Genomic DNA, 24,650 nt, shown 5'->3' with positions numbered 1-24,650 from the left:
TGCATTGTGTAAAACAGCTATGACTGTGTGTCATGTAGAATTCCACTGTGTGAGTAAGGGTTATAATTTTGTTGTCTCGTACCCTTTTGGATCTGTCTCCTATCGATGGACCTTTCTGAAGGAGCTTCTCTTCCAAGTATTCATTATTCTGCATGACAGAGACAGACAGACAAGATTAAATCACATGACAACATGGTTCTATTTTTCTTTGCAACAGCAGCCACTCGGACTCCCGAGTGGCGCAGCAGTCTAAGGCACTGCGTCTCAGTGCTAGAGGCGTCACTACAGACATCCTGGTTCGAATCCAGGCTGTATCACAACCGGCCGTGATTGGGAGTCCCATAGGGCGGCGCACAATTGACCCAGCGTCATCCGGGTTTGGCCGGTGTAGACCGTCATTGTAAATAAAAATGTGTTCTTAACTGACTTGCCTAGTTAAATAAAAATAATATTTGTCAAAGGTACTACATATTACGTAAAGTGGTAGTTCCACTGGATATCATAAGGTGAATGCATCAATTTGTAAGTCGCTCTGGATAAGAGCGTCTGCTAAATGACGTAAATGTAAATACGGATGCACATACACAATGTACAAAACATTAGGAACAGCCGCTCTTTCCATGACAGACTGACCAGGTGAAAGCTATGATCCCTTATTGATGTCACTTGTTAAATTGACTTCAATCAGTGTAAATAGAAGGGAGGGGACATGTTAAAGAAGGAATTTTAAGCCTTGAGACAATTGAGACATCGATTGTGTATGTGTGTGTATGTGTGACAAAAGATTGAAGTGCCTTTGAACAGGGTATGCTAGAAGGTGCCAAGCACACCGGTTTGAGTGATTCCAGAACTGCAATGCTGCTGGGTTTTTTACGCTGAACAGTTTCCTGTGTGTATCGAGAATGGTCCACCACCCAAAGGACATCCAGCCAACTTGACACAACTGTGGGAAGCATTGGAGTCAACATGGGCCAGCATCCCTGTGGAACGCTTTTGACACCTTAGAGTGTAGAGTGAACAAATTGAGGCTGTTCTGAGGGCAAAACAGGGTGCAACTCAATATTAGGAAGGTGTTCCTAATGTTTTGTACACTCAGTGTATATACAGTATCTGTCTTACCTTTGCTTTAGTGAAGAATTTATGCTTTAGCAGCTCAGCAGCAGTTGGTCTGAAAGACAGTGAGACAATTCTTTACGACTCTGCAGGACCTTAAACGCACCATGGCAGAAAAATCAGATGAGGGAACAGAAACCACTCAACAACAAAAAATTGGATTAAGAAAAGTTGAGAGCCAGAATAAGATGACTAGGTGAATAATAATAATAATAATAATAATAATATCTGCTTTCTGGTGTGCCATACAAAGGACAATGCTAACTTGGAGAAATTGTGTCACAGTGGAATTAGGTAGCCAACCTGGTTGTAAAACATCTGATTACTAGAATCAGATTTGTTAGATTAGGGTTGAAGCAAAAGCCTGAAGGGGGAAGCTCTCCAGAAATACCCCTGTGCTATACCCATCTCAGGTCAGTTACATAGTCAGTGGTCCGATGTGACTCAGTTGATTAGACCGTGGCCCCTGCAACATCGGGGTAGTAGGTTCAATTCCCACTGGGGCCATATACTAAAATGTATGCAATTACTGTACTGTAAACCACTTTGGATAAAAGCATCTGTTAAATGGCATACATTCTATTATGAGAGGTTGGGATAGTCACCTTTTCTCAGGCTCCTTCTGTAGACACAGAGATATCATCTTCCTGAAGGACTTGCCGTACTTCTTCACCATCTCCTTGTCCTGGATCCCCGTCTCCAAGCAGGGAGGGTCATTCTGCAGGGTCAACATCAGCACCTACACACACACACACACACACACACACGGTTACTACCCACACAACACCAGGTCATGACCAGGTTATTACACACACAACATTTAAGACAACATCAGTTGGCAATTTAATTCATATATATTTAGCCAGGATAGTCTCAGAAACTGATTTTCAGGGGGATAAAGATGACACTGCTTCCACATCTTTCCAAGTAAATGTGTATAAATCACCTTCATGGGTGGATATTTATGATAAGGGGCTGCGCCTGTAGCCAGCTCGATGGCTGTGATCCCGAAACTCCAGATATCTGCTTTGTAGTCATAACCTCTGACCTGAGGAGAGAGGAAGAATAATTGTAAGATATTTTTTCAAATATCTTCTAAGAGCATCTGTTGTAACAGTTATACATAATTATGGTAGCTGACAAACAATCACGACAGATAAAGTGCTTGTAATTTCTCAAAAGATCTGAAGTAAGAGGAAATTGTGTATGTCTCCACTAAGCTCTTTGGAGGTGAATCAGTTTCCATCTAGAAGTTAGATCAAAATCGAAGATAAGGAGAGTGATAGCGAAAGTAAGAGATGGAGAGAGAGAGAGAGAGAGAGAGAGAGAGCAACAGAGAGAGAAAGAAAGAAAAACAGAAAGAGGATTGCCACCCACCTGCTCCATGACCTCTGGGGCCATCCAACATGGCGTTCCAACAAATGTCTTTCTGACCTTAGTTCTGGTCATATCTCCTCCCGCCGCTAAGAAGGCACTCACACCAAAGTCTGGGATAGACAAGGGAGGAGAGAGGTGAGAGTTGGTAGATAGACAACCAACCAATAGACTCGTTCCAGAGGAGTAAATGCTAGAAAGTTTGTATCATTTGTATTGGTAAAAAACGTACCGTAAATTCCGGACTATAAGCCGCAACTTTTTTCCCAGGCTTTGAACCCCGTGGCTTAAACAATGACGCGGCTAATATATGGATTTTTCCCGCTTTCAATTTTTTTTTCTCCAAAAAAACATTCTGTGACGTGCTCAGTTTTTTGCCGGCATGAAGCTTTCATTAGACCAATGAAATTGCCAAACGGGTTAAGGTCAAACAACTTTTTTGTTTACTGTTTAGATTAAATCGAGCGCTCTCAAACTTCCCCTCATTCTGATTACGGTAGTCATTTTGTCACCCTCATCATGGCAAAGACACAGAGAAATGCATATGATGCAGCTTTCAAGTTGAAGGCGATTGAGCTGGCTGTTGGAAAAGGAAATAGAGCTGCTGCACGGGAGCTTGGTCTTAATGAGTCGATGATAAGACGTTGGAAACAGCAGCGAGTGAGGAATTGACTCAGTGCAAAAAGACAACTAAAGCTTACTGCAAAAATGTTTTTATTTTTTTTTACAAGCCGTGTTTCATTAAAGCCTATTTATTTTTGTTACAAGCCGTGTTTCGTTAAAGCCTGTGTAAAGTTAATTTGTTTCAATGTACCGGTAGGCACCTGCGGCTTATAGACATGTGCGGCTTATTTATGTTCAAAATAAAAAATAAAAAATTTAAATTCAGTGGGTGCGGCTTATTTTCAGGTGCGCTTAATAGTCCGGAAATTACGGTAATACTTTTCCAGCATACCTGCGATTTGCACTGAGCCATCATCCCCAAGAAGAATATTACCAGCCTTCAGATCCCTGTGAACAGAAAAAAAAAAACAGATAATGAATCAGTATCAGGAATCGCCTTTAATGAAACTAAACTAAGCACTAGGTAGTATTAAAAAGGAGTCATATCCTGTGTGTCTGTGGCCTGTTTGAGCTGTAAACCGGAAACTATATTTATTTGCTCCTGATAAATGCACTCCATAAATCTGAACCAAACATGCTGATCAGTGCTTACTACTAAAAAGTTGTCATTATCCTGTGTGTCTAGGGCCTAGCTACATGACACTGTGGTGCTTCAGCTGAATGACAAATCACTGTGTGTTCCTGGGGAGAAGCTGTTGAATGAATAAAATAATGAAAGACAATGAATGAGGGAGTTTACATGAAGGGAGGAAGTTAAGAATTCAATAGGATGTGTGTCAATTTCTTTGACTGGTTCTTGAATGTCACAACTCTGCAAAATGCACCTGTAATTTGACTTTGGCCAGAGAACAAAACACAGATAATGTCGATGCTAAATATTTCAAGTTCAAAATCAAGTTTAGGTAAAAAACAAAAAACAAGTGACTGCACCTGTGAATCTGCCCATTCTTATGCAGGTACTCCAGTCCTTCCAGGACCTCTTTTAGGATGGTGGCTATGGACGATTCATCCAGCACCCCAGACTTATGCTCCCCACGAGATATGATGTGTTTAATAATGTCCAGTACTGAGCCTGAGGAAGAAATATTGAGAGACGGAAGCAATGAGAGGTTACTATTAGTTAGCTGTAGGATTCAACATGCGTCATAAGACGGTGAACAGTAAAATCATGAATTTCTTGGTCAAGTCCTTTTAGGTCAATAGTACTTTACTTCAAAAGTCTTGTTATTTAGATTTTGTGAACAGAAACAGCTATGACACACATGCCTATTTCATTACAAGCAAAGGTAGACCGCAGAATATATAAAGATAAAAGGAGCAGGGATTGTCTGGGCTGAGATGCCCTATCCCTCCTCTATCTCTTGGAAGTGTTACTGCATGCCAGGAGGATGGACAGTACTGGGCTGAGAGTTAAGGCCACAGCTGGAGAAAAGCTGCTGCTCTGTGGCCAAAAGAGCCTGGTAAGCAGGCAGCTGGAATTGAGATGGGGTCTGGTAGTTCAAGAACAAACTTCTATTTCAAATACAATTTCATTACTATTAGCAACACTATATTAACAGTCGAGCTGGCAACAACCTGATATGAATCTGAATGACATGTCATCCCAGACAGTTTGAAAGGCCAGTGCAGGGGCAGCCATAAGTAAATGTATTCTAACAGCAGTACTTACCACCACTGAGTAGCCTCATCACCAGCCACAGTTCGTCCTTCACTACGAAAGACGTGTAGTAGGACACGATGTTGGGGTGGTGGCACTGGGACATAGCCTGGATCTCTTTCTGCAAAAAAAGGACGAAAAAGAGAGCGAGAGAGAGAATCTGAGAGGACTGTATCAGTCTCAGCAATGCAGTCATAACGTCTTTCCCTCTGATTTTGTGTGTGTGTGTGTGTGTGTGTATCTGCTGCTGCACTATCACCTTTTCCAGCCCCTCCTCTACAGCTAGCCTATACCAGAGGCCATATTGTGAGATTTTGACAATTCATGTGACTGTGGGTAAATAGATAAAGAGCTTCATTGCTAAAGTATCACACTATCCCTTTAAGAGGCCTTGCTATCAAATTATTATCTAGTAATTATTAGATAGTATTGCTTGCTATACTGTCAACTCCTGAAAGAGATTGTGCTGTAAACATGTGAGTGCATGCATACCTGTCTGTCTGTGTGCGTGTGTTTGCGTGCATGTGTGGGAGCGTATCTGTGGTATGTGTCTGTAGTGTGTGTGTGTGTGTGTGTGTGTGTGTGTGTGTGTGTGTTACCAGGAGCTCGTCCATACTGGTCTGACACTTCTCCAGGTTGATGCGTTTAATGGCCACCCTCTCCTTCCTGGGTTCACAGTAGGCCGCCTGCACCACAGCCGTGGCACCACTCCCTGAAGAGAAAACGTAGGGGGAAGAATTAGAATGTAACACACATCCAGAGGGAAGCTAGTGGCACCATTACCTGGGACACACCAAGGGGGGGGGGGGGGGGGGGGGGGGCATAACACACACACTGTTAGGAACACATAAGGGTTTAACTAATCATAATGTTTTGTTACCAGACAACTTCAACAAAAACCGAGATTAAAAGAAAGAGGGAAGAATTCGAATTAGATGGCAACACACTCATTGGATAGGGAAACAATCAGGTTTTAAATGAATGTGTAATAACCAGACAACTTCAACAAAACCAAGAGGAAGACAGAGGGGGAAGAATGTAACACACATAGGTAAACCATGAGGGTTTAAATTACAGTAGCTAATAATTTAACTCCAGTGTTTGACAACGAAGAGATAAAGAACTCCAATTGTAAAATAGTCTCTTTTTAGTCATAGATATGGCTCAAATTACAGTAATTGATCCAACAACAAAAGGCAATAAGTCAGTTGGGGAAGAACGTAAGTTGCACATTTATAGGAAAACTAACTAGCTACAGTAATGTTTCAATACTCAACAACAAGTCACTACAGCAACCCTGTATTTACTACAAATAAATATTTTTTTATTTTACATTTTGCAGGATAAATATCGGTGTCCACATTTTTTACATTTTTTTAATCGAAACAATTAGTAGCAAGAGCAATAAGGCAACCATCTAATAATAACAACAACAATTAAATAATAATACAAATATATACAGTACTAGTCAAAAGTTTGGACACACCAACTCAAGCCAGGGTTTTTCTTCATTTTTACTATTTTCTACATTGGTGTCTTCCCTATTATTCTACAAAGCTATGAAATAACACATATGGAATCATGCAGTCACCAAAAAAAGTGTTAAACAAATCAAAATATATTTTATATTTGAGATTCTTCAAAGCAGCCACCCATTGCCTTGATGACAGCTTTGCACACTCTTGGCATTCTCTCAACCAGCTTCATGAGGTAGTGACCTGGAATACATTTAAATTAACAGGTGTGCCTTGTTAAAAGTTAACTTGTGGAATTTCTTTCCTTCTTAATGCATTTGAGCCAATCAGTTGTGTTGTGACAAGGTAGGGGTGATATACAGAAGATGGTCTTCTACCAAATAGGGCTAAGTCCATATTATTGCAAGAACAGCTCAAATAAGCAATGAGAAATGGCAGTCCATCATTACATTAAGACATGAAGGTCAGTCAATATGGAAAATGTCAAGAACTTTGAAAGTTTCTTCAAGTGCAGTTGCAAAAACCATCAAGTGCTATGATGAAACTGGCTCTCATGAGGACTGCCACAGGAAAGGAAGACCCAGAGTTACCTCTGCTGCAGAGGATAAGTTCATTAGAGTTACCAGCCTCAGAAATTGCAGCCCAAATAAAAGCTTCACAGAGTTCAAGTAACAGACATCTCAACATCCACTGTTCAGAGGAGACTGTGGGAATCAGGCCTTCAAGGTCAAATTGCTGGAAAGAAACCACTACTAAAAAGACACCAATAAGAAGAGGAGACTTGCATGGGCCAAGAAACATGAGCAATGGACATTAGACCGGTGGAAATGTGTCCTTTGGTCTGATGAGTCCAAATTTGAGATTTTTGGTTCCAACCACCATGTCTTTGTGAGACGCAGGGTAGGTGAACGGATGATCGCCGCATGTGTGGTTCCCACCGTGAAGCATGGAGGTGGTGGTGTGATGGTGCTTTGCTGGTGACACTGTCAGTGATTTATTTATAATTCAAGGCACACTTAACCAGCATGACTACCACAGCATTCTGCAGCGATATGCCATCCCATCTGGTTTGCTCTTAGTGGGACTATCATTCGTTTTTCAAGAGGACAATAACCCAACATACCTCCAGGCTGTGTAAGGGCTATTTGACCAAGAAGGAGAGTGATGGAGTGCTGCATTAGATGACCTGGCCTCCACAATCACCCGACCTCAACCCAATTGAGATGGTTCGGGATGAGTTGGACTGCAGAGTAGTTTCCTCTGCATAAGTGTGGCGCTGCGCCACGGCAAAATCATTGCCACCCCCCGAAAAGAAACATCCTATGTCTACCAAACATAGTTTCAATAAAGTTCTGTAAAACACATTTGCTTTTCTGGGTAAATAAATAATCTGTTTGGGTTGAACACAGTTCTGAAGGTTATTTAGCTCTGTGAGGTAGCCTGCAACTCAAGAAACAGTGCGCGAGTGACCAGTGTTCGATAGACGCTCTGCGGCGCGAAACACAATTCACTTGAATCACCTCAGAGTGCACCTTCGTGAGAAACTGCAAGAAAGGTACGTTAGCTTGCTTGTTTGACTAACGTTAGCTAGCCAACTAGCTATTTACACAAGCTAGCTATCACATAAAAACTCTAACATAATTTAGATCTATAATATTGCTGCCACAATTGTAACGGCAATAAGCTATCCAATATCCACAAGTATGTTGAGGATAGAAACATGGTTAACATTACTAGTCTACCAAGTTAGCTAGCTACTTTGTTTGGAACTGTATCAAGTGCAAGCAAGATAGATACATTTATCTGACCTTGATTAGATATTTTTTTTCACAGATGAGTTTATTGAAGTATTTCCAGTCACAGCAGCGAAAGAAAGGAGGAGCAGGGAAAAGAGTGTCAGGTAACGTCACCTTAGCTATCTATCGTCAAATCAGCCTGAATTAAATTAAACTTTCCTTAGTTAGCTAACTCTTTAAAAGCTTAAGCCATCGTTGTATAACAAGTGTATGGCTTACTTTACGCATAGGAAACACTGCTATGTGGTCCAACTCATCCCGAACCATCTCAATTGGATTGAGGTCGGGTGATTGTGGAGGCCAGAGAAGAGGCAGAATCCCAGGAGTGAGGTAGGAATGCATGAGGGACAGAATGGAGCTGAGAGGAGAGAGCCAGGAGGGGAGATGGAAGGAGAAAAGGAGAGAGAGCAGAGAGAAGAAAGAGTAGATAAAAGGAGAGTGGTGGTGGAGGAGGAGGGAGAGAGGAGTAAGGCCAAGTGTGCACCACCGGCAATCCGGATGGGACCCAAAGTGGCTTAAAATTTACAGACTGAACCAGGTGGCTATATAATACGCCACATGGTCAGTCAAATTTCCTTTAGTTAGGCTAGGGGTAAAAATGTTTGTGCAAATTTAGTCTGTACTAGTTTACAGCATTATGTGAAGTGTCGTAATGCTTGCTATCTGTAATAGGTATTGCCCAAGCCACCAGTAATTCCACTAAACTACACTACATCCCGTCTAGGAATGTTCTGCCGCCTGTGCTGTCAACATAGGCAGGCTGCTAAGAGGGGTGTGTCAAAGCACCCTTTTATTGAAATAGGGGCCCAGATTCATCAGTTGGACTATATTAACCGTTGACTACAACGTTCGACACCATAGTTCCCACAAAGCTCATCACTAAGCTAAAGACCCTGGGACTAAACACCTCCCTCTGCTACTGGATCATTGGACTTCCTGATGGGTTGCCCCTAGTTGGTAAGGTTAGGCAACAACACATCACCTACGCTGATCCTCAACACTGGGGCCCCTCAGGGGTGTATGCTTAGTCCTCTCCTGTACTCCCTGTTCACTCACGACTGTGTGGCCAAACAACTCCAACAATATCACTAAGTTTGCTGATGGCACAACAGCGGCAGGCCTGATCACCGACAACGATGAGACAGCCTATAGGGAGGAGGTCAGAGACCTGGCAGTGTGGTGCCAGGACAACAACGTCTCCCTCAACGTGAGCAAGACAAAGGAGCTGATAGTGGACTACAGGCCCCCATTAACATCGACGGGGCTGTATAGTGGAGCGGGTCGAGAGTTAAGTTCCTTGGTGTCCACCAACAAACTATCATGGTCCAAACACACCAAGACAGTTGTGAAGAAGGCACGACAACACCTTTTCCCCCTCAGGAGCATGAAAAGATTTGGCAGTAGTCCCCAGATCCTCAAAAAGTTCTACAGCTGCACCATCAAGAGCATCATGACTGGTTGCATCACCGCCTGGTATGGCAACTGCTCGGCATCTGACCGTAAGGCACTACAGAGGGTAGAGCGTAGGCCCAGTACATCACTGGGGCCAAGCTTCCTGCCATCCAGGAACTATATACTAGGCGGTGTCAGAGGAAAGCCCCAAAAATTGTCAAAGACTCCTGATGCTCTCATGCAGGTTTCAGTGTTACTTGCCTTGAAGAGAGCATAGAAGCAATTTAGCTCGTCTGGTAGGCTTGTGTCACTGGGCAGCTCGCAGCTATGCTTGCCTTTGTAGTCTGTAATAGTTTGCATGCCCTTCCACATCTGACAAGCATCCGAGCCATTGTAGTACAATTCAACCTTAGTCCTGTATTGACGCTATGTCTGTTTGATGGTTCGTCGGAGGGCAGAGCGGGATTACTTACAAGCTTCTGGGTTAGAGTCCTGCTCCTTGAGTGGCAGCTCTACCCTTTAGTGAGGATGTTGCCTGTAATCCATGGCTTCTGGTATGTACGTACAGTCACTGTGGGGACGACGTCATCGATGCACTTATTGATGAAGCCAGTGACTGATGTGGTGTACCCCTCAATGTTATCGGAAGAATCCCACAACATATTCCAGTCTGTGCTCGCAAAATAGTCATGTAGCTAAGCATCTGCGTCATCTTACTACTTCTTTATTGACCGAGTCACTGGTGCTTCCTGCTTTAGTTCTTGCTTGTAAGCAGGAATCAGGAGGATAGAATTATTGTCAGATTTGCCAAATGGAGGGCGAGGGAAAGCTTTATACGCGTATCTGTGTGTGGAGTAAAGGTTGTCAAGAGGTTTTTTCCCCTCTGGTTGCACATTTAACATGCTGGTAGAAATCTGGTAAAACGGATTTAAGTTTCCCTGCATTAAAGTCCCAAGCCACTAGGAGCCCCGCCTCTGGATGAGGGTTTTTCTTTTTGCTTATGGCCGTATACAGCTCATTGAGTGAGGTCCTAATTAAGAACTTGTAAGTAAGCATTTCACAGTAAGGTCTATTCGGCGCATGTGACAAATAAAAGTTTGATTTGATTTCTGGGCTCGGTTCAGAGAGGTAAAAACATCTGTTTTCAAATGCTGTTATGAAACCAATGTTAAACAATAAAGATATTAAATCACTTATTTTCTGTGTTGTGTAATTAGGTCATATATCCTTAACTTGCTGGCCTCCAGGACAGCCTAGACAGGAGGTTCCAACACCTGGAGATTCTGGGGGCCTTCGGTGTGTTGGGACCTCAGTGTGTTGGGCGTTCTCTCGTGAGAGGATAAACACCTTTAACCTGACCCTCCTCTCCAGCCAATTCTTGCAATCGCTAGACGCTTCTGTGCTGCAAGAGTGGCCCTCTTCCCAAGCAACATGTGCTAGTTGGAGCATACAAGGTACTCTGTTGGCTCTTCTTTAATGTTATACATCTTTTTGTTTTTCGGGGGTGGACCAGCTGACAACAATGACAAAGCTGGCCTCGCAGTTTGATGAGTGGGGACAGCTCTACCCCTGCCTTAGCCAGCTGGCAGCAATCGAACAGACTACAACAGTGTCTTCTGTTAATTGTGAGAGGGACTTCTCTGCAATGAAGCGAGTAAGAACATATAAATGTGAAAGAAGATCCTCTTTGTCCCTCTCCCTTCTCTTATTATTATTTCTGTTATTGAATCCTTTATATTATAATAATTTTATCAATACATTATTGAGTTCATTTCTGGGGGTGGAAATTATACTTTAGATGGTTTATTTGAGTTTTTCACTTTTAAAAAGTCACCAGAACCAAGCTTTTCAGTACTTAAACATATTTTGTTTTCTAGGGAGGACTACGGACCCCCCCTAACACATTTTCCAGAGGAAAGACTGCCGGAGAGCGAAGGAAAAGCTGCCAACAAGTGCTGAGCATATGTGGGACCTCCTTCAACACTGTTGGAAAAGCATTCCAGGTTAAGCTGGTTGAGAGAATGCCAAGAGTGTGCAAAGGTGTCATCAAGACAAAGGTTGGCTACTTTGAAGAATTTAAAATATAAATATATTTTGATTGGTTTAACACTTTGGTTACTACAAGTGTTATTTCATAGTTTTGATGTCTTCACTATTATTCGATAATGTAGAAAATAGTCAAAATGAAAAAAAAAAAAATGGAATGAGTAGGTGTGTCGAAACTTGACTGGTACTGTATATACATTAACAACATAAAAATCTTGTACAACTACTAATAAGCCTAGAACTAATAAAAACTATGGCTACAACTCCTGCATGCTTTGTTGACTACGAACGTTCTTTACCCAACCGTGGGACAGACTGTTTGTTCCCACGCTCGGGACTCTGACTCTATTGGTTACACAGACTTTTGGCCTCCCATCCCATTCTAACCACCTCTCGCCGGCTTTGTATTCAAGTTACCTGATGAAATTGCTGTACAATATGATCTTGTTGCCATCTGATGCACATTCAGAAATCTCTCCCTGTCCTGTGCCGTGCCTTGATTGTATTACTGTTGATGATATCTGATAATGCATCTCATAGTGCATGTACACTCTGCCCCATCTACTGTTGCTAGCCCCAATTCTGACTGTTCTCTGATATCTGCTTCATTGATTTCTGCTCCCGTAAAAGCCTGGGTTTTCTGCACATTAACGCAATATGTTTTGTTTTGAGAGTGTAGGTTCAAAGCTCCAATCCAGATGTGTTGGTTATTACTGAGACGTGGCTAAGGAAGAGTGTTTTGAATACTGATGTTAACCTTTTTGGTTATAACCTTTTTCGGCAAGACAGATCTTCCAAAGGTGGGGGAGTGGCAATCTTTACCAAGGATCACCTTCAGTGCTCGGTTGTCTCCACCAAGTCTGTCCCCAAATAATTTGATTTGCTGGTTTTAAGCACTAAACTTTCAAATATCTCATTGTTGACTGTTGCTGTGTGCTATCGTCTTCCATCAGTACCGGCCTGTACCCTACCTACCCTAAGCACTCTCCTGGCCCCTTACACCAAGTCTGAATTTGTCCTGCTAGGTGACCTAAACTGGGACATGCTTAAACCACCTGACCAAGTCCTAAAGCAATGGGACTCCCTAAATCTCTCAGATTATCACCAATCCCACAAGATATGACTCCGAACACCCAGAAATGGCTACTCTTCTTGATGTTATCCTCACAAATAATCCTGATCGGTATCAATCTGGTGTTTTCTGTAATGACCTTAGTGATCACTGTTTTACAGCCTGTGTTTGTAATGGGGCGGCAGCGTAGCCTAGTGGTTAGAGCGTTGGACTAGTAACCGAAAGGTTGCAAGTTCGAATCCCCGAGCTGACAAGGTACAAATCTGTTGTTCTGCCCCTGAACAAGGCAGTTAACCCGCTGTTCCTAGGCCGTCATTGAAAATAAGAATTTGTTCTTAACTGACTTGCCTAGTTAAATAAAGGTCAAAATAAATGGCTGCTCAGTTGAACGACCTGGGCTGATTTGTCATAGACACTGAATCTCCAGGTGTTGGAACCTCCTGTCTGATTTGTCATAGATACATTTCTCAACTTTAATGAGAAAGCCTTCCTTCATGAACTATTGTTTGTACAGAACCTCTGTAAAATGGTACAGAATCAGCTGGCCCCTCCCCAGATTGTGTTAAAATCTTTCTTAGTGTCCAACAAGCTTTGTGCCCAATAATGTGTGTACCATGTTTAGTGCTGCTAACATGTCTTAGGTCTCTCTTTATGTAGTGTTGTCTCTTGTCACACACACACACACACACACACACACAGTCGAAGTCGGAACTTTAGCCAACTTTTTTTCAATATTCCTGACATTTAATCCTAGTAAAAACTCTGTCTTAGGTCAGTTAGGATCACCACCTTATTTTAAGAATGTGAAATGTCAGAATAATAGTAGAGAATGATTTATTTCAGCTTTTATTTCTTTCATCACATTCCCAGTGGGTCAGAAGTTTACATAAACAATTTAAAGACTAATTGAGTGTAACTTGGGTCAAACGTTTTGGGTAGCCTTCCACAAGCTTCCGACAATACGTTGGGTGAAATCTGTCCCAATCCTCCTGACTGAGCTGGTGTAACGGAGTCAGGTTTGTAGGCCTCCTTGCTCACACACGCCTTTTCAGTTCTGCCCATAAATTGTCTATAGGATGGAGGTCAGGGCTTTGTGATGGCCACTCCAAAACCTTGACTTTGTTGTCCTTAAGCCATTTTGCCACAACTTTGGAAGTATGCTTGCGGTCATTGTCCATTTGGAAGACCCATTTGCAACCAAGCTTTAACTTCCAGACTGTCTTGAGATGATGCTTCAATACATCCACATAATTTTCCTTTCTCATGACGCCATCTATTTTGTGAAGTGCACCAGTCCCTCCTGCAGCAAAGCACTCCCACAACATGATGCTGCCACACAACCGCGAAGCAGGGGGGGATGGTGTTCCTCAGCTTGTAAGCCTCCCCCTTTTTCCTCCAAACATAACAATGGCCATTATGGCCAAACAGTTCTATTTTTGTGTCATCAGACCTGAGGCCATTTCCCCAAAAAGTACGATCTTTGTCCACATGTGCAGTTGCAAATGGTAGTCTGGCTTTTTTATGCTGTTTTTTGGAGCAGTGGCTTCTTCCTTGCAGAGCTGCCTTTCAGGTTATGCCAATATAGTACTCGTTTTACTGTGGATATAGATACTTTTGTACCCGTTTCCTCCAGCATCCTCACAAGGTCCTTTGCTGTTGTTCTGGGATTGATTTGCACTTTTCGCACCAAAGTAAGTTCCTCTCTCGGAGATAGAAAGCGTGTCCTTCCTGAGCGGTATGACCGCTGCGTGCTCCCATGGTGTTTATAGTTGCGTGCTATTGTTTGTACAGATAAACGTGGTACCTTCAGCCATTTGGAAATTGCTCCCAAGGATGAATCAGACTTGTGGAGGTCTAAAAAAAAAAAATCTGAGGTCTTGGCTGATTTCTTTTGATTTTCCCAGGATGTCAAGCAAAGAGGCACTGAGTTTGTAGGTAGGCCTTGAAATACATCCACAGGTACACCTCCAATTGAGTCAAATTATGTCAATTAGCCTATCAGAAGCTTCTAAAGCCGTGACATCATTTTGTGGAATTTTCCAAGCTGTTTAAAGGCACAGTCAACTTAGTGTATGTAAACTTCTGACCCACTGGAATTGTGACACACAGTGAATTATAAGTGAAATAATCTGTATGTAAACAATTGTTGGAAAAATTACTTGTGTCATGCACGAAGTAGATATCCTATCTGACTTGCTAAAACTATAGTTTGTTAACAAGAAATTTGTGAAGTGGTTGAAAAACGAGTTTTAATGACTCCAACCTAAGTGTATGTAAACTTCCAACTAATATATATATATATCTCAGCCCCCGTCCCCGCAGGACGCCTTTTGCCTTTTTGTAGGACGTCATTGTAAATAATATTTTTTTTCTTAACTGACTTGCATAGTTCAATAATAGGTTAAATAAAACTACTAATACAAGTAATAAAATGAAGTACCTATAATATATATGCTTTGCTGGAAGGATATTAATTATATAGCTATTATACTATAATTAATATACCTTTGTGAGATATGTTCGGCCTTATTCACGTCTCCTTTAAGACAATTTTCATCTGTATCAAGTCTTAGTAGTCTCCTTTACGACTCAAACTTCAACTACAATACCATACATACAGCATTATACTTAAGCACAAACAAAAACTAGCCAATTTCACAGAAACAAAAGCCTGAAATACAGTACATGGCGCCGACAGAGATGGTAGCTTTGCGTTCTTAGGAAACTTTGCAGTATTTCGTTTTTTTAATGTATTATTTCTTACACTGTTACCCCAGGAAATCTTACTTCTTATAACATATAGCTGGGAAGAACTATTGGAAATAAGAGCAACGTCAACTCACCAACATTACAAACAGGAATACAACTTTCTCGAAGCGGATCCTCTGTTTGGACCCAGGACAATGGATCGAATCGCAGTAGGCAACCCAAAACAAGGGCGCCGCAGAAGGGGCAGACGAAGCGGTCTTCTGGTCAGGCTCCGTAGACGGGCACATCGCTCCCGAGTATACTACGTGCCAATGTCCAGTCTCTTGACAACAAGGTAGACGAAATTCGAGCAAGGGTTGCCTTCCAGAGGCACATCGCTCCCGAGTATACTACGCGCCAACTACGCGCAAGGGTTGCCTTCCAGAGAGGCACATCGCTCCCGAGTATACTACGCGCCAATGTCCTGTCTCTTGACAACAAGGTAGACGAAATTCGAGCAAGGGTTGCCTTCCAGAGAGACATCAGAGATTGTAACATTCTCTGTTTCACAGAAACATGGCTCACTCGGGATACGTTATCAGAGTCGGTACAGCCACCCGATTTCTTCACGCGTTGCACCGAGAGAAACAAACATCTCTCTGGTAAAAAGAAGGGCGGGGGTGTATGCCTTATGACTAACGAGTCGTGGTGTGATCATAACACACAGGAACTCAAGTACTGCTGTTCACCTGACCTAGAATTCCTTACAATCAAATGCCGACCACATTATCTACGAATAGAATTCTCTTCGATTATAATCACAGCCGTTTATATCCCCCCAAGCAGACACCTCGACGGCCCTGGAAGAACTTCATTGGACTCTATGTAAACTGGAAACCACATATCCTGAGGCTGCATTTATTGTAGCTGGGGATTTTAACAAAGCTAATCTGAAAACAAGGCTTCCTAAATTTGATCAGCATATCGAATACGCGACCCGGGGTGGCAAAACCTTGGATCATTGTTATTCTAACTCCCGCGACGCATACAAAGCCCTCCCTCCGCCCTCCTTTCGGCAAATCTGACCACGACTCCATTTTGTTGCTCCCAGCCTATAGACAGAAACTAAAACAGCAAGCGCCCGTGCTCAGGTCTGTTCAACGCTGGTCCGAGCAATCTGATTCCACGCTTCAAGATTGTTCCGATCACGTGGACTGGGATATGTTCCGGATAGCCTCAGACAACAACATTGATGAATTTATTAGCAAGTGCATCGGTGATGTTGTACCCACGGTGACTATTAAAACCTTCCCCAACCAGAAACCGTGGATTGATGGCAGCATTCACGCAAAACTGAAAGAACGAACCACTGTTTTTAATCAGGGCCAGGCGACCGGAAACATGACCGAATACAAACAGTGTAACTATTCCATCCGCAAGGCAATCAAACAAGCCAAGCGTCAGTATAGAGACAAAGTAGAGTCGCAATTCAACGGCTCAGGCATAAGACATATGTGGCAGGGTCTACAGTCAATCACGGATTACAAAAAGAAAAAAAATCAGCCCTGTCGCGGACACCGACGTTTTGCTCCAAGACAAACTAAACAACTTCGCTCGCTTTGAAGACAATACAGTGTCACTGACACAGCCCGTTACCAAAACCTGCAGGCTCTCCTTCACCAGCGCCAACGTCAGTAAAACATTTAAACTTGTTAACCCTCGCAAGGCTGCCGGCTCAGACGGCATCCCCAGCCGTGTCCTCAGAGCATGCGCAGACCAGCTGTCTGGTGTGTTTACGGACATATTCAATCAATCCCTATCCCAGTCTCCTGTTCCCACATGCTTCAAGAGAGCCACCATTGTTCCTGTTCCCAAGAAAGCTAAGGTAACTGAGTAACTAAATGACTATCGCCCCGTAGCACTCACTTCCATCATCATGAAGTGCTTTGAGAGACGAGTCATGGACCATATCACCTCCACCCTGACACACTAGACCCACTCCAATTTGCTTACCGTCCCAATAGGTCCACAGATGACGCAATCACACTGCACACTGCCCTAACCCATCTGGACAAGAGGAATACCTATGTAAGAATGCTGTTCATCGATTACAGCTCAGCATTTAACACCATAGTACCCTCCAAACTCGTCATAAAGCTCAAGACCCTGGGTCTCGACCCCGTCCTGTGCAACTGGGTCCTGGACTTTGACGGGCCGCCCCAAGGTGGTGAGGGTAGGAAACAACATCTCCACCCCACTGATCCTCAACACTGGGGCCCCACAAGGGTGCGTTCTCAGCCCTCTCCTGTACTCCCTGTTCACCCATGACATGCACGCCTCCAACTCAATCATCAAGTTTGCAAACGACACTACAGTGGTAGGCTTGATTACCAACAACAAAGAGACGGCCTACAGGGAGGTGAAGGCCCTCGGAGTGTGGTGTCAGGAAAATAACCTCACACTCAACGTCAACAAAACAAAGAAGATGATTGTGGACTTCATGAAACAGCAAAGGGAGCACCCCCTATCCACAGACAGGACAGTAGTGGAGAAGGTGGAAAGTTTTAAGTTCCTCTGCGTACACATCATGGACAAACTGAAATGGTCCACCCACACAGACAGTGTGGTGAAGATGGCGCAACAGCGCCTCTTCAACCTCAGGAGGCTGAAGAAATTTGACTTGTCACTGAAAACACTCACAAACTTTTACAGGTGCACAATCGAGAGCATCCTGTCGGGCTGTATCACAGCCTGGTATGGCAACTGCTCCGCCCACAACCGTAAGGCTCTCCAGAGGGTAGTGAAGTCTGCACAACGCATCACCGGGGCAAACTACCTGCCCTCCAGGACACCTACACCACCCGATGTCACAGGAAGGCCAAAATGATCATCAAGGACAACAACCACCCGAGCCACTGCCTGTTCACCCCGCTATCATCCAGAAGGCGAGGTCAATGCAGGTGCATCAAAGCTGGGACCAAGAAGCTGTTTTTCAGTTTATCTCAAGGCCATCAGACTGTTAAACAGCCATCACTAACATTGAGAAGCTGCTGCCAACAGCAGCTCAAATCTCTAGCCACTTTAATAATGAAAAATTGGATGTAGTAAATGTATCACTAGTCACTTAAACAATGCCACTTTATATAATGTTTACATACCCTACATTACTCATCTCATATGTATATACTGTACTCTATACCAGAGGTGTGGACTCGAGTGACATGACTTGGACTCGAGTCAGACTCGAGTCACAAATATGATGACTTGCAACTCGACTTTAACACCAATGACTCGTGACTTGACTTGGACTTGAGCCTTATGACTCAAACTGACTTGATACCCTCCAAGCCCAAATCGAAAAAAAATTATGCTATTAAAAAAAGGTGTGCAGCGCATTAACTCTTCATTTAACGGATTACAGTTTGAATCGGACAGCAGCCAATCAAATTGTGCGTGGCGGTGCAAAGGACGTCGGTCGGTGAATTCAGATGGAGCCCTTGGAAAGATGATACCCCAAATTATTATTTTCGGACATAAAGACGACGTTGTATCAACAAAAAACGGATTGCAACTTGCAAAACATGCAGGAAGAAAATGACAGACGGAGGTGCAACAATTTCCAACTTTGTTCGACATTTGAAGCAAAGAACAGTAAGTCGTGGCTAATATAGCCTACAGCTATCCATCACACGAGGTTGTGTTTATGAGTGTGTGTAACTTGTTTGTTTCATGTTTTTTTGCTGGCTTGTGATGTCTGGAGCCTGTGTTATGTGCACTCCTCACTGCTTGCTTAGATTAGACTTGCAGATTGACTCGTCACCACGCTGTTTGGAGCTGGAAAATATCAAATGAGCACATTTGTGGCAGAGTGCCTCCTAGAATGGTTGTGTACTCTTCCTAACCTGCTGATTACGGCGAGTGCTTGAACCTCTGTTTATGCTTCACACAAATCCCTCCATCCCCCTCTCTGCTGTCCTCCACAGTTTTGAGCTTTCTCCATTGATAATGAATAAAGAACGGCGGCTTATTTCATCTGAGGCACCGCATTCAGATAGTCTTCCAGATAGAAATGCAATATATAGATCTGTACTCGAGTCTCTATTCTGCACGGCAACGGTTGTTGTAGGTGATGTATTTCTATGTGAATTGCCATGTTGGATGGCCAGCAGATACTCTCCTGCTTAATTCATCTACAGGAGAGCAACTACCCCACACGACCCGACCCAGCCTACCACGCCTCTCCCGCTGTCACAGAGAGCGAGGGGGTCTTTCTCATGGCTACCCATGTATTTCCATGGAAATATAACATAACATTTATTTGGAAAGTAATAAATAGAGATATTTTTAAAAGCATTCATGATTTGCATGAATGTAATATACTAACTATTACTCTTGTTAAAAAAATATGAAATAGTATTTAATTTGGTGTAGAGCACATTATGACTTGTTTAGGACTCGAAACTCAAAGTTTAGGACTTGAGACTTGACTTGATGGTCTTGACTTGAGACTTGACTCGGACTTGCCTCTCTTGACTTGGGACTTGAGTGCTGAGACTTGTAAAACAATGACTTGGTCCCACCTCTGCTCTATACCATCTACTGCATCTTGCATATTCTTATTCATTCCTTTACACTTGTGTGTATAAGGTAGTTGTTGTGAAATTGTTAGACTATTTGTTTGATATTGCTGCACGGTCGGAACTAGAAGCACAAGCATTTCGCTACACTCGCATTAACATCTGCTAACCATGTGTATGTGACCAATAAAATTTGATTTGACTAATATAGTAGCTACCAACTCCTTACTAACACAAGGTATGAGTGACTCACTAAGCCCTATCATGCCTTCTTTCAGCGAAGAAAGGGAACCACCCACCACCATCCTGCCCCTAGCTAGCACTTCACTTGTCCTGATTTACCTAGTAGGCTAGCTCCAGTAGCTTCGGGAAGCTAACTACGCTAATTAGCTGCCTAGCTAGCTAGTAATCCATGGACCGCACAACTGAGAAACATATGTTTGGCCTATGTCTAACGTTACTTCAATATATTTGCTAGCTATCAAAAGTAAGGTTGGTTAGCTGTAGGTTTTGCTGACCAGCTATAAGTTAGCGAGCTAGCTAGCGGTCTTGCAAGAAAGCCAGCTTAGCTATGACGTTAGCATGCTAGCTAGGTGTCTAGCAGCATACTCACCAATCACCTCGTTGAGCACATAATCGTCCTTGTTGATGGACCAAGTTTGAGCACTCGGGTCCTCTGTCATGGCTTCGTTGGAGGTTTATACTGTTTACAGTGTTATAATGAATGTGGTGGGTTGGTTTTCAAGAAATGTAACGAGATAATTACTCCATTCGGTTCTGGGATGTTACCTACCTCACCCTGACAGTTCCTGCAGCTACTGTCAACACAACTTTCACACTTGCGAGGCGCCTCGTAGCCAAAAGTGGAATGAAAAAGACGCCATCTTGAGTGTGGCAATAGGTGGCTACATATGGAACGCTGTTTGGGTGTTTTCGTGTCGAAACAGATACACGTCAAATAACAAAATTACACCGGTGTAAAGTACTTAAGTAAAAATACTTTAAGGTACTACTTAAGTCGCTTTTTGGGGTATCTGTACTTGACTATTTATATTTTTGACTACTTTTACTTCTTCTTCACTACATTCCTTAAGAAAATAAATTACTTTTTACTCCATACATTTTCTTTGACACTGAAAAGTACTCGTTACACTTCGAATGCTCAACAGGACAGGACAATATTGTGAAATTCACGCTCTTATCAACCGAACATCCCTGGTCATCCCTACTGCGGACTCACTAAACACACATGCTTCGTTTGTAAATTATGTCTGAATGTTGGAGTGTGCTGGTGACTTTCCGTAAATAAAATAAGAAACTAGAAAATTGTGCCATCTGGTTTGCCTAATATAAGAATTGTTTTATTATTTATACTTTTACTTTTGATACTTAAGTATATTTTAAACCAAATACTTTAAAACTTTTACTCAAGTAGAATTTTACAGGGTAACTTTTACTTTTACTTGTGTCATTTTGTATTAAGGTATCTTTACTTATACTCAAGTCTGATAGTTGGGTACCTTTTCCACCACTGCAAAATTATGTTATAAACTGGGTGGTTCGAGCCCTGAATGCTGATTGGCTGACAGCCGTGGCGTATTTAAGAAAAAAAGGCCCAAGGGGGTGTGGTATATGGCCAATATACCACGGCAAAAGGCTGTTCTATTGCATGACGCAACACGGAGTGCCTGGACACAGCCCTAAGCCATGGTATATTGGCCATATATCACAAACCCAAAGGTGCCTTATTGCTATTATAAACTGTTTACCAAAAGAATTAGAGCAGTAAAAATAAGTGTTTTGTCATACCTGTGGTATACGGTCTGAAATACCACGGCTGTCAGCCAATCAGCATTCAGGGCTCAAACCATCCAGTTTATTACAGACCGTATACCACGGGTATGATAAAACATTTCTTTTTACAGCTCTAATTATATTAGTAACCAGTTTATAATAGCAATAAGGCACCTCGGGGGTTTGTGGTATATGGCCAATATACCACGGCTGTCAGACAATCAGCATTCAGGGCTCGAACCAGCCAGTTTATAATATAATTTTGTTATTTGACATGTCCCTAAGAACAGCCCTTAGCCGGCAGAAATGGCCGCCTCACTTCGCGTTCTTAGGAAACTATACAGTATTTCGTTTTTTATGTGTTATTTCTTACATTGTTACCCCAGGAAATCTTAAGTTTTATTACATACAGTAGGGAGGAACTATTGGATATAAGAGCAATGTCAACTCACCAACATTACGACCAGGAATACGACTTTCCCGAAGCGGATCCTCTGTTTGGTCCACCACCCAGGACAATGGATCAGATCCCAGCTGGCGACCCAAAACAACGGCGCCGCAGAAGGGGGAGACGGAGCGGTTTTCTGGTCAGGCTCCGTAGACGGGCACATCGTGTACTGCTCCCGAGCATACTACTCAACAATGTCCAGTCTCTTGACAACAAAGTAGACAAAATCCGAGCAAGGGTTGCCTTCCAGAGAGACATCAGAGATTGTAACATTCTCTGTTTCACGGAAACATGGCTCACTCGGGATACGTTATCAGAGTCGGTACAGCCACCCGATTTCTTCACGCATCGCGCCGAGAGAAACAAACATCTCTCTGGTAAGAAGAAGGGCGGGGGTGTATGCCTTATGATTAACGAGACGTGGTGTGATCATAACAACATACAGGAACTCAAGTCCTTTTGTTCACCTGACCTATAATTCCTTACAATCAAATGCCGACCACATTATCTACCAAGAGAATTCTCTTCGATCATAATCACAGCCGTGTATATCCCCCCAAGCAGACACATCGACGGCCCTGAAAGAACTTCATTGGACTCTATGTAAACTGGAAACCACATATGCTGAGGCTGCATTTATTGTAGCTGGGGATTTTAACAAAGCTAATCTGAAAACAAGGCTACCTAAATTTGATCAGCATATCGAATACCCGACCCGGGGTGGCAAAACCCTGGATCATTGTTATTCTAACTTCCGCGACGCATACAAAGCCCTTCCCTGCCCTCCTTTCGGAAAATCTGACCACGACTCCATTTTGTTGCTCCAAGCCTATAGACAGAAACTAAAACAGCAAGCGCCCGTGCTCAGGTCTGTTCAACGCTGGTCCGACCAATCTGATTCCACGCTTCAAGATTGCTTCGATCACGTGGACTGGGATATGTTCCGCATAGTGTCGGACAATAACATTGATGAATTCGCTGATTCGGTGAGCGAGTTTATTAGCAAGTGCATCGGTGATGTTGTATCCACAGTGTCTATTAAAACCTTCCCCAACCACAAACCGTGGATTGATGGCAGCATTCGCACAAAACTGAAAGAGCGAACCACTGCTTTTAATCAGGGCAAGGCGACCGGAAACATGACCGAATACAAACAGTGTAGCTATTCCATCCGCAAGGCAATCAAACAAGCTAAGCATCAGTATAGAGACAAAGTAGTGTTGCAATTCAACGGCTCAGACGTGAGAGGTATTTGGCAGGGTCTACAGTCAATCATGGACTACAAAAGGAAAACCAGCCCCGTCGCGGACCATGATGTCTTGGTCCCAGACAAACTAAACAACTTCTTTGCTCGCTTTGAGGACAATACTGACACGGCCCAATACCAAAACCTGCGGACTCTCCTTCACCAGAGCTAATGTGAGTAAAACATTTAAACGTGTTAACCCTCGCAAGGCTGCCGGCCCAGACGGCATCCCCAGCCGCGTCCTTAGAGCATGCACAGACCAGCTGGCTGGTGTGTTTACGGACATATTCAATCAATCCCTATCCCAGTCTCCTGTTCCCACATGCTTCAAGAGGGCCATCATTGTTCCTGTTCCCAAGAAAGCTAAGGTACCCTCCCAATAGGTCCACAGACGAAGCAATCGCAATCACACTGCACACTGCCCTAACCCATTTGGACAAGAGGAATACCTATGTAAGAATGCTGTTCATCAACTACAGCTCAGCATTTAACACCATAGTACCCTCCAAACTTGTCATTAAGCTCAAGACCCTGGGTCTCGACCCTGCCCTGTGCAACTGGGTCCTGGACTTCCTGACGGACCGCCCCCAGGCGGTGAGGGTAGGAAACAACATCTCCACCCCGCTGATCCTCAACACTGGGGCCCCACAAGGGTGCGTTCTCAGCCCTCTCCTGTACTCCCTGTTCACCCATGACATGCACGCCTCCAACTCAATCATCAAGTTTGCAGACAACACTACAGTGGTAGGCTTGATAACCAACAACAAAGAGACGGCCTACAAGGAAGAGGTGAGGGCCCTCGGATTGTGGTGTCTGGAAAATAAACTCACACTCAATGTCAACAAAACAAAGAAGATGATCGTGGACTTCATGAAACAGCAGAGGGAGCAGCCCCCTATCCACATCGACGGGACAGTAGTGGAGAAGGTGGAAGTTGTAAGTTCCTCGGCATACACATCACGGACAAACTAAAATGGTCCACCCACACAGACAGCGTGGTGAAGAAGGCGCAGCAGCGCCTCTTCAACCTCAGGAGGCTGAAGAAATTTGGCTTGTCACTGAAAACACTCACAAACTTTTACAGGTGCACAATCGAGAGCATCCTGTCGGGCTGTATCACCGCCTGGTACGGCAACTGCTCTGCCCACAACCGTAAGGCTCTCCAGAGGGTAGTGAGGTCTGCACAACGCATCACCGGGGCAAACTACCTGCCCTCCAGGACACCTACACCACCCGATGTCACAGGAAGGCCAAAAAGATCATCAAGGATAACAACCACCCGAGCCACTGCCTGTTCACCCCGCTATCATCCAGAAGGTGAGGTCAATACTGGTGCATCAAAGCTGGG

The 24,650-nt window shown here is 43.5% G+C and overlaps 1 protein-coding gene across 1 annotated transcript in view; it reads right to left on the bottom strand.

The window, feature by feature from the left end:
* LOC115169375 (serine/threonine-protein kinase OSR1) overlaps window positions 1-20,651 on the bottom strand; it is a 48,275-nt gene extending 27,624 nt beyond the window's left edge. Inside the window, exons 1-10 of the mRNA XM_029724939.1 lie at window positions 20,428-20,651; window positions 5,368-5,480; window positions 4,781-4,889; window positions 4,042-4,183; window positions 3,443-3,498; window positions 2,491-2,600; window positions 2,060-2,161; window positions 1,719-1,852; window positions 1,120-1,168; window positions 83-148 (exon numbers count right to left, since the gene is read on the bottom strand). Of these exons, the coding sequence (XP_029580799.1) occupies window positions 83-148; window positions 1,120-1,168; window positions 1,719-1,852; window positions 2,060-2,161; window positions 2,491-2,600; window positions 3,443-3,498; window positions 4,042-4,183; window positions 4,781-4,889; window positions 5,368-5,480; window positions 20,428-20,497 (951 nt within the window). The 5' untranslated portion in view covers window positions 20,498-20,651. The remainder of the gene's footprint in view (window positions 1-82; window positions 149-1,119; window positions 1,169-1,718; window positions 1,853-2,059; window positions 2,162-2,490; window positions 2,601-3,442; window positions 3,499-4,041; window positions 4,184-4,780; window positions 4,890-5,367; window positions 5,481-20,427) is intronic.
* Between the last annotated feature and the right edge of the window lie 3,999 nt (window positions 20,652-24,650).

The sequence above is a fragment of the Salmo trutta genome, chromosome 31, assembly GCF_901001165.1.
Source record: "Salmo trutta chromosome 31, fSalTru1.1, whole genome shotgun sequence".
Lineage (NCBI taxonomy): Eukaryota > Metazoa > Chordata > Actinopteri > Salmoniformes > Salmonidae > Salmo > Salmo trutta.
This window is presented reverse-complemented; position numbering and strand designations above follow the sequence as displayed.